The 13,844-nt window shown below is 58.2% G+C and overlaps 1 protein-coding gene across 1 annotated transcript; it reads right to left on the bottom strand.

Annotated features, from left to right (window-relative positions):
- Window positions 1–1,869: 1,869 nt before the first annotated feature.
- Window positions 1,870–3,957, bottom strand: CDK5R2 (cyclin dependent kinase 5 regulatory subunit 2). The gene has a single exon (XM_054044164.1). It carries the CDS (start codon window positions 3,809–3,811, stop codon window positions 2,831–2,833), a length of 981 nt encoding a protein of 326 aa, XP_053900139.1. The 5' UTR covers window positions 3,812–3,957; the 3' UTR covers window positions 1,870–2,830.
- Window positions 3,958–13,844: the final 9,887 nt, after the last annotated feature.

Here is a 13,844-nt window from a genome sequence, read left to right as displayed (position 1 = left end):
CATCCCTTCCAGGAAGCACTGCAAAAACTTTCACTCCAGTTTGGCACCAGTTGGGAAATCCTCCAAGAAAATACTGAACGTACCTAGTGAGCCTAATGCTAAAAATAAAATAACCCCCCTCCAGGCCTTTATATGCTGCAATGAAGCAAACTAAAAACGCCTGGTCCTTTACGCCTCTGCAGGTCGCCTTTAACCACATATTATCTTCACGGCTCAATTCTGCAAGGTGGCGAGGCCTCTGGCCTGATCCAGCCAAGCATTTAAGCACCGGATTGAATGACGTGTGCAAGTGGTACCCTTGACTTCACTCGATTCTTCCCGTGCTTAAATGAAATGCTTCCCCCTTCAGACTCTCGCTACCTGCGTCTCAGGCCCCTGCTGAAGCTGCTAAGAGTGTGGAAAGGAAACACCGTGTTACCACGTCTTGGTGGGTAGGAGGCTGCAGGAAGGTGGAGAGGACAGTGCTGGAATGCCAGGCAGCCCCCAAGCCGGCATGCCAGACAGGGGCCTTGCGTCTCTCATCACCATAGTGCCAGAGCTGTGGGTTTAACCCCAGAGACCTGTACATTGTAACCCCAGGCGCAGAGTTCACTGCTGGGTGGGAAGGGGGAAAGGCCCGGCCTGCCACACAAACCTCCTGCTTAGAGGGGAAATCACGAAACCAGACCCGCTATTTCAGTACCTTGGACAGCACTCGCGCTCCAGGGCTGTTTTCACTAGACCTGCCAGGTCTAGCCAGCTAGGGGAGCAATCTACTCCGAATTTAACTGAAACCTACGAGAACCAGCCGAACATCCCACAGCCTCCTTCCGAGCAGGGCAAATTAGTGTTATTATTCTAAGTAAATAATGTGAATGTGACTAAAGCGAGACTATTTTTCAGCCAGACCTTGCCCACCAGTTTCTCCAGCCCTGCGTTGTTCCCTGCGGTTCTGGGTCCGTGGACAGTTACCACAGGGGGGGCAAACAATGCAGTGACTTGCTAAAGAAAGATTCCCCCGAACCCGGACCCGAACCGCTGCAATTAAAGGATGATTACTGCACAGCAGGGGTGGCTACACATTAGCATGCTGCCAGGAGAGTGTCAGTCTGGAACCAGACTTCCTGTCTGGAAAGAGCAAATGCTGGGGGGAAGGGGAGACACTAACAATGCCTCCTAAAGCATGTACCATTTGCATTCAATCCTAACAGAGCGACAGGGAGACTCTGCAGACACATCGCCCTCGTGCAGAACCCCAGAGCAGGTGCTGATTGAAGTGCAAGTTACAAAGAAAGGGGGGGGGGCAGGTAGATCAGGTCTTGAAATGCACCTAGAACTGGGCGTGTTCTGGGAAACAGGCAGAGATGGGACAGGAGGGGCCGCTCGCGGGGCCGCTCATATTATATTCCACTAGGGCAGGGGGTTCTCAACCTATTTCTTTCAGAGCCCCCCGCCCCGCCAACATGCTGTAAAAACCCCATGGCCCCCCTGTGCCCCAATAACTGGTTTTCTGCATATAAAAGCCAGGGCCGCGTTAGCGGGTAACAAGCAGGGCAACCGCCCGGTGCCCCATGCCCCAGGGCCCCCTACAAAGCTCCATCACTCTGTTTCAGCTCTGGGTGGCGGGGCTCAGGGCCCTGGGGTTCAGCCCCAATGCAGTGGGGCTTTGGCAGATCTAACGCCGACCCTGCTTGAAGCCCCCCCGACACCTGCTGGGGGCCCCGGAGCCCTGGTGGAGAACCACTGCCCAAGGAAACCAGCAGCCGAGGGCAGACGCACGGCCCCCTCCCCACAAAGCCCAACTGTGTTTCCAGCAACCCCCCGCCCCAGCGAAGCAGCTTCTCCCCCTCCCCTGCCCCCGGGCTAAGAAATGCACCGCAGCCGCAGGGCTCTGCTTGTCTCGGTAGGTTTATCTCTCTTTGCAATATACAAAATAAAACAATATGCTTCTGTTTTGTACATCTGAGCAACATTGGCACGGCGAACATCCCGCGGGCACCGGGGCTCGTTACATTCAGACAGCAGGCGGCTGCCTTCTCGGCTCGGATCCCGAGGGGGGGGCAGCCCCCCCGCAGCCCCAGAGAGGGGGAGGGGGCTGGATGGAGAACACCACTCGGGGGAGAAATACTGCTCCTCGCCGGGAGTCCCCCAGCCCGCGCTGCACGGGACACCCCCATCTCCGGAGACAAGGACTGGGAACCTGGGGGCCGGGGGGGGGGGGATTGATCGCAGCGCTGCGTGTGACACACCCACGATGGCAGAGTCGGTAGCTGGAGAAAGGACAGACACTCGCATGCATAATTACAGCCATTTTTTTTGTTAAAAAAAAATACAAGATCCCTGGCCCCCGCCGTACTGTGATTCACAGTAGCAGCTAAGAACACACGGGTGTTGGGCGGGGGGGGGGGTCGGGTCCCCTCCCTTGAAGGTGAGATTAGAGCATGGAGAAGCTGCCCCCTCCCCCTGTAAAGACGTAACCTGGCTAATCATGCCTCAGGCCAGCCACAAACCCAAAAATCCAAGAGCCCCCCCACCACACTTGGGAGGACAAGTCACCCCTCCCTCAACCCCCCCCCCCAATGCAGCCCGCTCCCTTCCGGGGAAGGCAGCGGCAGCCAAGCCATTGGTTGATGGTTCAGAGTCTCCTCTGGACAGGGCAGCCTGTCCCCCCCCCCACACCCCAGGAGATGTGCCCCTCCCCTCCCCCCGCCGCCTGCAGACGGGCCCGGTCTTCGCTGCCCCCTCAGCAGCTCCAGGGGCTAGCAGGTTTCGGCGGCGGCTCCGGCGGGCGATGCTGGGGGGAAGGGAAGTCCGGCAGCTCCGCGGCGGGGGTGGGGGCCCCAGGTACCTCCTAGCGGTCCAGGTTGATAGTCCAGTGCTTGGCGCCGGAGTCCCTCCTGCCGCCGGTCTCCCCCTCGCTCTTGAGGTCCTGGAAGACCTGGGTGAAGTAGTGCGGGTCCGAGTTGATCTGCAGCATCTTGGCGCTCAGGCGCTGGATGAGGGCCAGGCAGCGCTCCCAGAACCGCTCCTTGTCGCCCTCCACCAGGAAGGGCTTGAGCGGGTAGGAGATCTCGTTGCCCATGTAGGAGTAGGCCAGGTAGAGGCAGGTGAGGAAGGCGGCCTGCAGCTCGCCCTGGCTGCCGATCTCCTCGCCCCGCAGCGCCTCGCGGCACAGCAGGTAGACGAAGACCAGGTTGGCCGGGGTGATGAAGCCCTGGTCCTGCCAGCCCTGCAGCAGCAGCGCCCGGTCCACGCTGCGGAACCAGGCGATGAGCTCGCCGGGGCTCAGCTCCTTCAGGCGGTAGCAGCGGCGGCACACGAAGTCCCCCAGGCAGCGCAGCAGCTCCCCGGTGGAGGCCTGGACGATGACCCGGCGGGGGGAGCCCGGGGCGCGACTGCCGGGCGGCGGGGGCGGCGGCGGAGGAGGGGGCGGCGGCGGCTTGCCCCCGCCCGACTGCAGCTCCGGCGGGGCGGAGGGCACCGTGGGCACCGGCACGGCCAAGGGCCCCTGCTTGGTGCCGGGCGCGCTCGCCTCCTGCTGCGCCCCCAGGGACTTGCGCAGGTTCTCGCGGTTGCGCTGCTGCACCAGCGGGTCGGGCTGGGCCCCCCCGCTGCCCGGCTTGGGGGTCACCTTCTTGGCGCTCTTCTTCTTCTTGGCCGAGGCGGCCACCAGGCGCTTCCAGGTGAGGGCGGAGATCAGCACCCCGGGCCGCTTCAGCCGGCTCTCGCCTTTCCCGTGCGCCCTGGCCGGGGCAGCCTCCTGCGCCAGGGGGCCCCCGCCGCCGCCCTTGCCCGAGGCGGCGGGGGGGGACAGGGACAGCACCGTGCCCATCCTCGCTCCTTCCTCCCCCGGGCACTGGGACGGGCCGGAGCCGAGCGGTCTAGGGCGCGGCTGGAAGCCAGGAGCAGGCACCGGCCATGGGAGGACGCCGGGCGGAGCCGGAGGACGCGCCGCTGCGCTTGTTGCGCCAGATCTGGGCTCTGCACCAGCGGCTGCACCAGTCCCGGCCCCGCCGCTCCCCGCCTCTCCCGGAGCAGCCAATCCAAGCCGGGCTCCCCCACCCGGCGCGCCGCAAGGCCCGCCTCCCCGGGGGGACCTCCGGCTCGGGCTGGGGAGCCCCGGGGCTGGGGGTCCCTGCTGCCCCCAGCGGCTGGCCGGGACCGGGGGCTCCAGGGAACAGCCCCAGCGGGCAGGACCAGGACGGGGGGGGCGCTTTCCCTGGCAGATCCCCAGGGACCACCTTAGCCCGGAAAGGATGTGAAATGGGCGCTTCTTATTGGGCGGGGGGGGGGCATTAATGGCCCCGTCTCTGCCTAACCCCAGCAATGGGAAGGGGGAGCTGCTGTTATCCCGGCTGGCCCTTGTCTCCAGCTGGACAGGCGGATTCCTCCATCCCAGGGCCAGAAGGAACCACAACGATCATCCAGTCCCAGCTCCGGCATAGCTCAGGCCGAGAATACAGCGGCCATCAAGCTCCGGTTCGGGTCCCCCAGCTCCATCTGGGGATGGTGGGCCCAGACAAGGTTCGGAGAAGACGATGGGGGGTTGGAACAGGAGGAGAGATTAAACCGAGTAGGACTGTCCATTTGGAAAAGAGACGACTAAGGGGGGGGGGGATACAATAGAGGTCTATAAAATGATGACTGGTGTGGAGAGCGAAAAGGGAAGTGTTATTTACCCCTTCACATGGGTCAGCCAATGAAGTGAATCGGCAGCAGGTTTAATGCAAACAAGAGGAAGTGTTTCTTCACACCACCCACAGTGAACCTGTGGAACTCACTGCCTGGGGATGTTGTGAAGGCCTAAAGTATAACTGGGTTCAAAAAAGACCTGGAGAAGTTCCTGGAGGACAAGTCCATCAGTGGTTATTGGCCAAGAGGGTCAGGGACACAACTCCCTGCTCTGGTTGTCCCCAACGCTCCATCAGAAGCTGGCAGTGGAAGACAGGGATGGATCACTCCAGAGTTGCCCAGTTCTGTACACTCCCCCTGAAGCTCTGGTACTGGTCATTGCCGGAGACAGGATACTAGGCAAGATGGACCATGGTCTGACCCAGTTGTTATGTTTACCACCAAAATGCAGCCACCTCTGGGGTGGAAGTCAGGAGACACCTCTTGCATGCCAAGGTCCATGCAGCAGTTCTCAAGCCACCCCCCATAGGGCCTGTGCAAGGGGACACTGGTAGAATAGCTGCATGAAGAGGACTCCAAACCCCTTGAGCACCATATGGGGGTCTCCAGGTCAGCCCAACCTAAGCTAACATGAGGGGTAGGAACAGGGACCATCTAGAGATCCCAGGCTGCATTGTCATGAACCCAGGGGCCCTAATACACCATGACAGCAGCAGGGAAGTGATATAGTTGCTAGTCCAGCCCTAGCCTGGACCCTAGACCCTGATTTCCCTGGTTTTGTGCAGATTCAAAGAAATTCATGTCCCAGAGAGGCAGGAGAATGCTCCTGATTCCCAGCTGGGGTTCAGGTGGAGGGAAGCGGGGAGGTAGGTGCACTCCCCCACAGCCTGGTGCCACCGTCCTGTGCTCCAGAATCTCAGGTGGAGGGAAGCAGGGAGGTAGGTGCACTCCCCCACAGCCTGGTGCCACCGTCCTGTGCTCCAGAATCTCAGGAGGAGGGAAGCGGGGAGGTAGGGGCACTCCCCCACAGCCTGGTGCCACCGTCCTGTGCTCCAGAATCTCAGGTGGAGGGAAGCGGGGAGGTAGGTGCACTCCCCCACAGCCTGGTGCCACCGTCCTGTGCTCCAGAATCTCGGGAGCAAGTCCACGGACCTTGGGGTTACAATGAAAACCTTCCAAACTGCAGACAGCCTGACACAGTAACTGCCAGGTGAGAACAACGACGAATCAAGTCTCATGCTTCAGGGTGTCGGCTGCCTGCCGGTGTCACTGGTCTGTTCATTCCCTCTGGGGCACCTGGCACTGGCCACTGTCCAAAGACAGCGGTGGTGGAATCTCCTTCCTTAGAGGTGTTTAAGGTCAGGCTTGACAAAGCCCTGGCTGCAGGGCCGGCTCCAGGCCCCAGCGAAGGAAGCAGGTGCCTGGGGCGACCCATAGAAAGGGGCGGCACGTCCGGTATTGGGGCGGCACGTTCGGGTCTGTGGCGGCAGTTCAGCGACGGGTCCTTCCTCTTTGGCGTCTCCGCTTCAGTCTTTGGCAGCACGTCGGCGGCAGCTCAATCGGGTTTTTCTTTTCTCTCTTTTTTTTTTTCACCGCTTGGGGCGGCAAAAAAGCTGGAGCCAGCCCTGCCTGGCTGGATGATTTAGTTGGGAATTGGTCCTGCTTTGAGCCGGGGGTTGGACTAGATACCTCCTGAGGTCCCTTCCAACCCTGCTATTCTGTGATTCTATGACAGGACGCTGGGCTAGATGGACCTTTGGTCTGACCCAGTCTGATGTTGGGTGTTTTCCCCCTCCAGTGCATAATGTACAGTCTCTCAGTAGCTACAGGGGGAACACAGATTTGATAACGGGCTCTTCAATCTAGCCGGGAAAGGTCTAACACAATTCAATGGCTGGGCATTGAAGCTAGACACACTCAGACTAGATGCACGTCTTTAGCAGGGAGGGTAATTAACCACTGGAACTACCTACCAAGAGGTGTGGTGGATTCTGGCCTTGGTCAGCTGTATCTGGGTTCTTTTTCTACTTCCTCTGTGGCATCAGAGATTGGCTTCAGGTGGCGGTGGGACACGGGGCAGGGTGGGCCAGTGCTTGGAGGTGGGTCGGTGAATCCTCCTTCTAGAAGACTGGCTGGTGGTTCTTGCTCATGTGCTCAGAGCCTAGCTAGTCACTGGATGTGGGGTCAGGAAGGAATTTCCCCCCTGCTCGGATTGGCAGGCATCTTGGGGCTTTTCACCTTCCCCTGCAGCGTGGGGTGGGAACTGCCTGCTGTGATCAGCTGGGTGTCTTTCCCCTCATCAATTCCCTGCCGTTGGAGGGCGGCACCTGGGGCCCTCTTGTTCTCTGCCCTGGGCACACAGCAGGACTGACGGGTCTCAGGAGAGGCCTACGCAGCAAAGAAAAGCCCATGACTGACCCGTGCCAGCTGACTCGGCTCAGACTGCAGGGCAGTTTCATGGCTGGTAGACTTCCAGGCTCAGGCTGGGCTCTCATGCGCCAGCCGTGGGTTTTTCTTTGCTGTGTAGATGTCGCCCTTGGGCTCCATACCGGGGGAGCTGGGTGAAGTGTAATGGCCTGGGCTATCCAGGAGGGCTAATTCACACCCCTGATTATGACTGTTGAAGTGTCAGCGTTAACCATTTCACTGCTGATTAAAGCACGTCAGGAAGGAGTGACCTGGTGTGACGAAGTTGGGGAATTTTGTAGTGTTTCACATGAATCACGTTTGTGTGCCTCAGTTTCCCTGTGTGCTGCATGTTTAATAAGATGGTGGGAGAGGGTTTGTTGTTGCAGAGGACCAGGTGTGACCTCGCCTAGCAGCTGGGACCCAGACAATGGCCTGGAGATGGGGGACCCTAGCGACTGGTGTCCTGGTGACCAAGAGGCCCAGCCCAGCGTGGAAAGCAGCCGGTTCTGGCCAGTGGGAGGACAATGGGCTGAGGAGCGAGGACCTTGGTGACTGGACCAGCCGGTTCCAGCCAGTGGGGGAACATAGGACTGAGGAGAGAGGGGACGGAAGACAAAGGACAGGGGAGGAGCTGTTGGGGCCGGTGATATAGGAGCCTCGACTGGAAGGAGGGGGCTGCTGGACTGGGGAGAGGGAGCAGCCAGAGCCCACCTGAAGGCGGGACAGACCTAGATGTGCTGGGCTGAGAGAGGCCAGGCCTGAGGCCCTGAGAGTTTCCTGTGCTGGGCTCAGATGCTCAATAAACCTCCTGTGTTACGCTGGCTGAGAATCACTCCAGGCTAGAGAACGGGGGGCATTAATCCCTTCGGGGGTGGAGGCCCCGGGGGGCCAGAGCGAGGGGACTCCCTGGGGCCCACGGCAGACACAGGCGTCCTGAGGCTCAGAGAGGTGCGGCTCCAGGAGGCCGAGGGGCCTACGGCTAAACCCCCGAGAGAGAGTGGGCCCCTGAGAAGGGCTGCCGCACTGAAGGGGCGTCCTCCCAGGGACCACACCGAGCCGGGAGAGACCATGAGTCCCGTGAGTCCGTGACACCTGGTTAAGACCAGCACACCCTACTGTGAGCGACAGCTCATCTTGGGGCCAGGAGCAGGAAGCATTGTGAGATGGTTCCCAGCCCTGGAGGGCCCAGCAGCCAGGAACGTCCAGTCTCAGAAAAGGGGGGGTTGACCCACGGTGTGGTGCCTTGGGCAGGGCTTGGCTGTGGGCCAGTTCCCCAATTCAACCCCCGCTGACATAGTTCAGGCAGGAGTCTTGTGAACAAGGGCATTTAGGGGAAACCCCTGTTGGTTGGTGGGGAGTTGTGGGGTTGAAGACGGGGCATATCCCCTGCCCACACCCAGCCTCCATGACCAGACAGATCCCTGCATGGGCAGTCTCCCAGCATTCACCCTGTCACGGGCTTTTCCTCACGCGACAGGACTTGCAGCCTGCAACCCACATTGCTCCCAGCAAACACCCCCATCCCCACCCGGCTCCATCCCCGCACAGCGGCTTCACCAATGGTAATCACTCTAAGAAGTCCCAGCGTTAGCATGAAGCCGGGGCCTTGGAGAAAGGTTAAGGGCCCCTTACGGCCTCCTAGGCCAGCCAACAATCATCATGCACCAGGCACAAAACCAACGCCTCCATCAGCACTTGGAATCTGGGATCCGCGCTAGAGGCAGTGGTTGCACAAGGTGGTGAAAACCAAACAACCTCTGCTCAGAACGTGTTTTATTATCCCGGCCTGGAAGGGCTCCGGCACCAAATGGATGCATCCGATTTCCAGCCAGCCAGAGAAGATTTTTCTTTGTCCTCTTTATATTTCTACAGACAATTAATAACCCTCCCTCCCTGTTTCTTCCCCCCAACCGAGTGTGCCCACTCTGGATTTCTGGCGGGGCACAAGGCTGTGAAATTCTGTACCGAATCGATGCTCCCCAACTGTTCTTTCCAGCCTTCCTGCATGTGAATCACCTCAGCGGAGCAGACCGCATCGGGGAATGTGCAGCTCATGAAAATTTCAACGAGAATGTATCAAGGATGCTTTTTGATACAGTGTTTTACATGTGAAATTAACGACCGGATGTGCAGTGAATGTAACTGGCTTTGGGCTGACAGGAGAACACGAGCTGTAAGGAATTACAATGAGATCGGAGCTGGACCAGCCCTTGGCTCCTGAAACTTTAAGCGCATTTGAAATCAAAATTTAGACCCAGATCCGAATGGCAGGATCCCAAACCTGTATCAGAACCTTTTTTTGGGGAGAGGGGAGTTGTCAAAATCTAGATTCAGGGACAGATTCCATCAGGGCAGTGGTTGTTACTGTGCAACAAGGGGCGGAGGAGAATTCCAGGTGCTGTGTTGGTTCTGCCATAACCAGCCCACCGCTGCTCTTCCCTGAAGCAGGGGGAGGCCGGGGCTGGGAGGGGAAGGGGTGTGGTGCGGTGGGAATTCTAGCAAATTACAGCAGCTGGGAACAGCTCTCACTTTGGGTAGTTTCAGCTCCGGGAGCAGCTGAGAATCCAGCAAGCCTGGAGTATCAGCAGTCCCCAGCTGCTCCAAATCAGACCCCCGCCTTCCTCTGGGCCAATCCAAGCCACGGCTGGAGTTTGGGGGTTGGCTGAAAAGAGCTCAGGGGAGTTTAGACACAAGAGGTTCTGGGATGTGGTCTAGTGGGGGTGAGAATGGGCAGTAGTGGGGTTATGGAGGAGAGGAGAGAGTGGTCTGGGGGCTGCCCGTGGGGCTCTGGATAGGATGGGGGGCCAGTGTCTGAACACAACTGCTGCCCCAATTGGCGCATGAGAACCAGGTAGTGACTTGAAACAAGGTCCCCTTGGCCAGCTCGGCTTGAACAGGAGCCCAAGGCTGAGAAGTCCTGGCCTCCAAGGGAAGCTAAACGTCTCGTGGGCTTCAGCGCCTTTGGAGTGTTCAAAGGTTTCTTTGGTTTTAATATTGCCTCCTTTCAGAGTGCGGCACAAATATTAACTAATGATGCTGCGATCCCGGGGGCAGGGCTGAGTTTGTAACGGAAGAGGGGCTGGGCTCAAGCAACTTTTTTATATTCATAACCTGCAGCAAGCCCAGAGGTGCCGGGGCTGTGAACGGCCAGGCGCAGAGGTGCCGGGGCTCTGAACTCATAGACTTTAAGGTCAGAAGGGACCATTATGATCATCTAGTCTGACCTCCCAAGCCTAGAGAGCCCTGGCACAAATTAAGCACTGCCCAGGGCTCTGTATTCATATCTCGATCTTACAGATGAGGAAATGCCTCTCTCACAACTGGCTTTGATTTAACCAAAATCTGTTCCGAAGTCCATTCACTACCCTCATGGAGTCCGCTCACAATCAGTTTACCTGAACTGACTCCAGTTAAACAGGTGCAATTGGTACTAGACCCATATAGTCTGAATTATAGACTATCAGGGTTGGAAGGGACCTCAGGAGGTATCTAGTCCAACCGCCTGCTCAAAGCAGGACCAATCCCCAACTAAATCATCCCAGCCAGGGCTTTGTCAAGCCTGACCTTAAACACCTCTAAGGATGGAGATTCCACCACCTCCCTAGGGAACCCATTCCAGTGCTTCACCACTCTCCTAGTGAAATAGTGTTTCCTAATATCCAACCTAGACCTCCTCCACTGCAACTTGAGACCATTGCTCCTTGTTCTGTCATCTGCCACCACTGAGAACAGTCTAGATCCATCCTCTTTGGAACCCCCTTTCAGGTAGTTGAAAGCAGCTATCAAATCCCCCCTCACTCTTCTCTTCTGCAGACTAAACAATCCCAGTTCCCTCAGCCTCTCCTCATAAGTCATGTGCTCCAGCCCCCGAATCATTTTCATTGCCCTCCGTGTGACTCTTTTCAATTTTATGGCCACAGTTAATTAGAGGTGCAGAGGAATTAGCCCATCTAACTCACCTGGCTGTATTTGCAGGTAATTAGATGGCCAGCTCCTCACAATTCAATTGGAGTGGGGAAAATTCCAGCCACAACACCAGAGACTCGGTTGAAGCCCATTTAAAAATTCAGCATCGCTAAGTGGGTGGGCCTGGGACCCCCCTGCAGAGCTGTGGGGAGGGGTTTGTTTATCGCTGGCCTGTTGAGGATTCCTGTTTTCAGCAGCGGGGCTTTGCAGGGGATGTAGTTGGGGCTAGTGGTGCTGGACCAGTGGCTGCCAGCTAGCGAGGGGGCTTGTTGAGGTCATTGGGAACAGCAGAGCATTCTCCTGACTGCAGGAAAGGTTCTTCCGGCGTGTGTCAGCCAGGAGCTCTGCTCAGCCCATCATCCCAGAGGCAGGCAGCTCCTTTGGCTGTGACCCCCTCTCTTCCCCCCTGCCCCCTCCAATTGTGGTGACTTTCCCCAGTGAGCTCAATGTTACACTCCTGTCCTGCACTGGGAGGGCCTGTTACCGGCTGTACGGTCTCTTTAAAGATGACCCCTGGATCGCCGCATTCAGGGGAAAGTTCATCTCTAGGAGTGTTTCGTAGCTACCCCAGGCAACCAAGCAGAAGCTGGACTCGGCCTTTCGCTCCCGCTAGGTGCAACATCCTGTTTGCGCAGCAGCCTCTACATGTCTAATCAAGCTAAGTTATACCCAGTGTTTCGAAGTGTCCACTGCGCCCATCTAGTCTGGGCCAATGGATCAAGCACTGGGCTGGGAGTCAGGAGACCGGGGGTGGGGGGCAGCTAAGATGGCTTTCCTGGGGTGCTGCAGGGAATGCAGAGGCCCTGGCGTAATTTTCAGAGCTCTCCAGCCTGCCCTTTGTGGGGGGGTCCTTGGAGCACGGCTTTGTGGCTGTCTGTCACAGTTTCTCCCCCTACCCCGGTGGAGCAAGGGCTTCCATACCTGGCTGGCCTCGTGCAAGGCTTTTTACCCTGCTCCCTGCCTCAGTTTCCCTCTCTGTGAAGAGGTCACACTGGTTCTGACCTCCTTGGCAATCTGTGAAAGCTACTGAGATGGGCTGAGGGTCGCACTGAGGCTGGCTGGTGGTCCCCGGCCCTGCTCAACAGCTTGCTTGGCCCCACCTCTGAACTGAAGCTGACCCCTCCCTGGGGATGGGGCATAATTGCTCCTTTGTTTGCCTGGGGGCAGCTTTGTGCAAACCATGACACCATGCTGGGGGGAGGGGTTGCAAACACTTTGGAGGACAGAGCTAAAATCCAGAGGGATCTTGATAAATTTCAGAACCGGGCAATAGACAACGACATGACATTCAACACAGACAAATGTGAGGGGCTGCACTTTGGCGAGCGACAAAGATGATCACAGGGATGGGATGCAGCCGTGCCAGCAAAGGCCGAAGGAACTGGGTATGTTCAGTTTGGAAAAGAGGAGATTGGGGGGGACGGGATAGGGGGTTTCAGATACCTGAAAGGCTGCCATAAATAAGATGGAGAAAGTTGTTCTCTCTTGCCACAGGGGGCAGGACAAGAGGCGATGGGTTCAAACGACAGCAGGGCAGAGTTAGGTAATCTCAGGAGAAACTCCCCCACTGGAAGAGCAGTCAGACAATGGCACAGACACCTCGGGAGGTTGTGGAAGCCCCTTCACTGGAGGTTTTCGAGAGGAGGCTGGAGCCATCTGTCTGGGATGGGTTAGACCCAACAAGTCCTGCATTGGCAGGGGTTAGACGAGATGACCCGTGCGGTCCCCTCCAGCCCTGTGGCTCTGTGGTTCTAAACGCTGATGGGCTGCAGCCTGTGCGGGAGGGTGTTTGCTTTATCAGCCACGCCCTGGGGTGTCCCCTCACAGAGCACTCAGACTCTGGGGCCCGCACCCTGGCGTTTTGGTGGGAATCTCCCCATGTCCCCAGAGGCTGGCAGCCACTGGCTGCTAATGGAGCATTGGCCGCGGAGGGGAAGTAGGAATTACTTGTCCTCTATGACCCCTGGGTTATACTGAGCGAAGGCTACAGCACAGGGGTGATGCCAACAGCAGGTGATGCTGGGGGAGCGGGCGGCAGTCTCTTTTACACCTGACTGGGGGACCTGTGGGCTCCCACCACAGAGCAAGAGCGTCTAGGCCGCTCTAGCTCGCCTCCTGTGGGTGAAAGGCTGAGACTGCAGTGCGATCGCTCGTATCCTTTCCCCTGCATGGTTCCCAGGCTGCTCTGGGGGGGCCCTGGCTGGTGGAGATGGCTGCTCCCCGGCGGGAGGAAGGTCCGTTCGGGCGGGTGTGGGCAGGGAGGCAGCCAGGAGAGGTGTGGTCCACACCGGGCCTCGCCCTGCAGTGTTTCCAGTTCTGAGATTTCCACAGTCAGGATGGAGAGGGCACCTCAGAGCTGTGTGATGGGGCGTCTTGACCTCCTACAGGCCAACAAATTGTTAATGGGAGCCTGAAAGCTCACTTCGTCTGGCTGGTTGCACCTGGGCTCAGGTCGGTATCAGCCCCAGCTGGCGAGGAGCTGGCTGGTTGCCATAAAGGAAGGAGTTTAGGCTGGTGGGGAAGGAGACCCTGAAGTAAGGGGTCCTGTGTCCTCTTTGGAAGAGAAGGACTCGGTCACAGGGGGCTACAGGAGAGAGGGTTGGTCTCTGCCTTGGTCCTCTAGGGACGGGGCAGGGCTCGAGGGAATGGGGACGCTGCTCTGACAAAAGGGAGTCGGAGCAAGACCCACTCTCCAGCCCCTAGGGTGGGAGTGAGCAGGGCCGGCTTTAGGAAGTGTGGGGCCCAATTCGAACATTTTCGGCGGGGCCCCAGCAGGGATGACTAAAAAAAACCATGTTAAAAAAAGCCTTTCATTTCTTAGCAACTGGTTCCCTATAAAAAGTTCTGATTTAAGGGAT

Source organism: Malaclemys terrapin, chromosome 11 (genome assembly GCF_027887155.1).
Source record: "Malaclemys terrapin pileata isolate rMalTer1 chromosome 11, rMalTer1.hap1, whole genome shotgun sequence".
NCBI lineage: Eukaryota > Metazoa > Chordata > Testudines > Emydidae > Malaclemys > Malaclemys terrapin.
This window is presented reverse-complemented; position numbering and strand designations above follow the sequence as displayed.

Excerpts from the sequence above, each read along its gene's own strand:
- CDK5R2 (XM_054044164.1), bottom strand. The coding sequence starts at position 3,811 with ATGGGCACGGTGCTGTCCCTGTCCCCCCCCGCCGCCTCGGGCAAGGGC.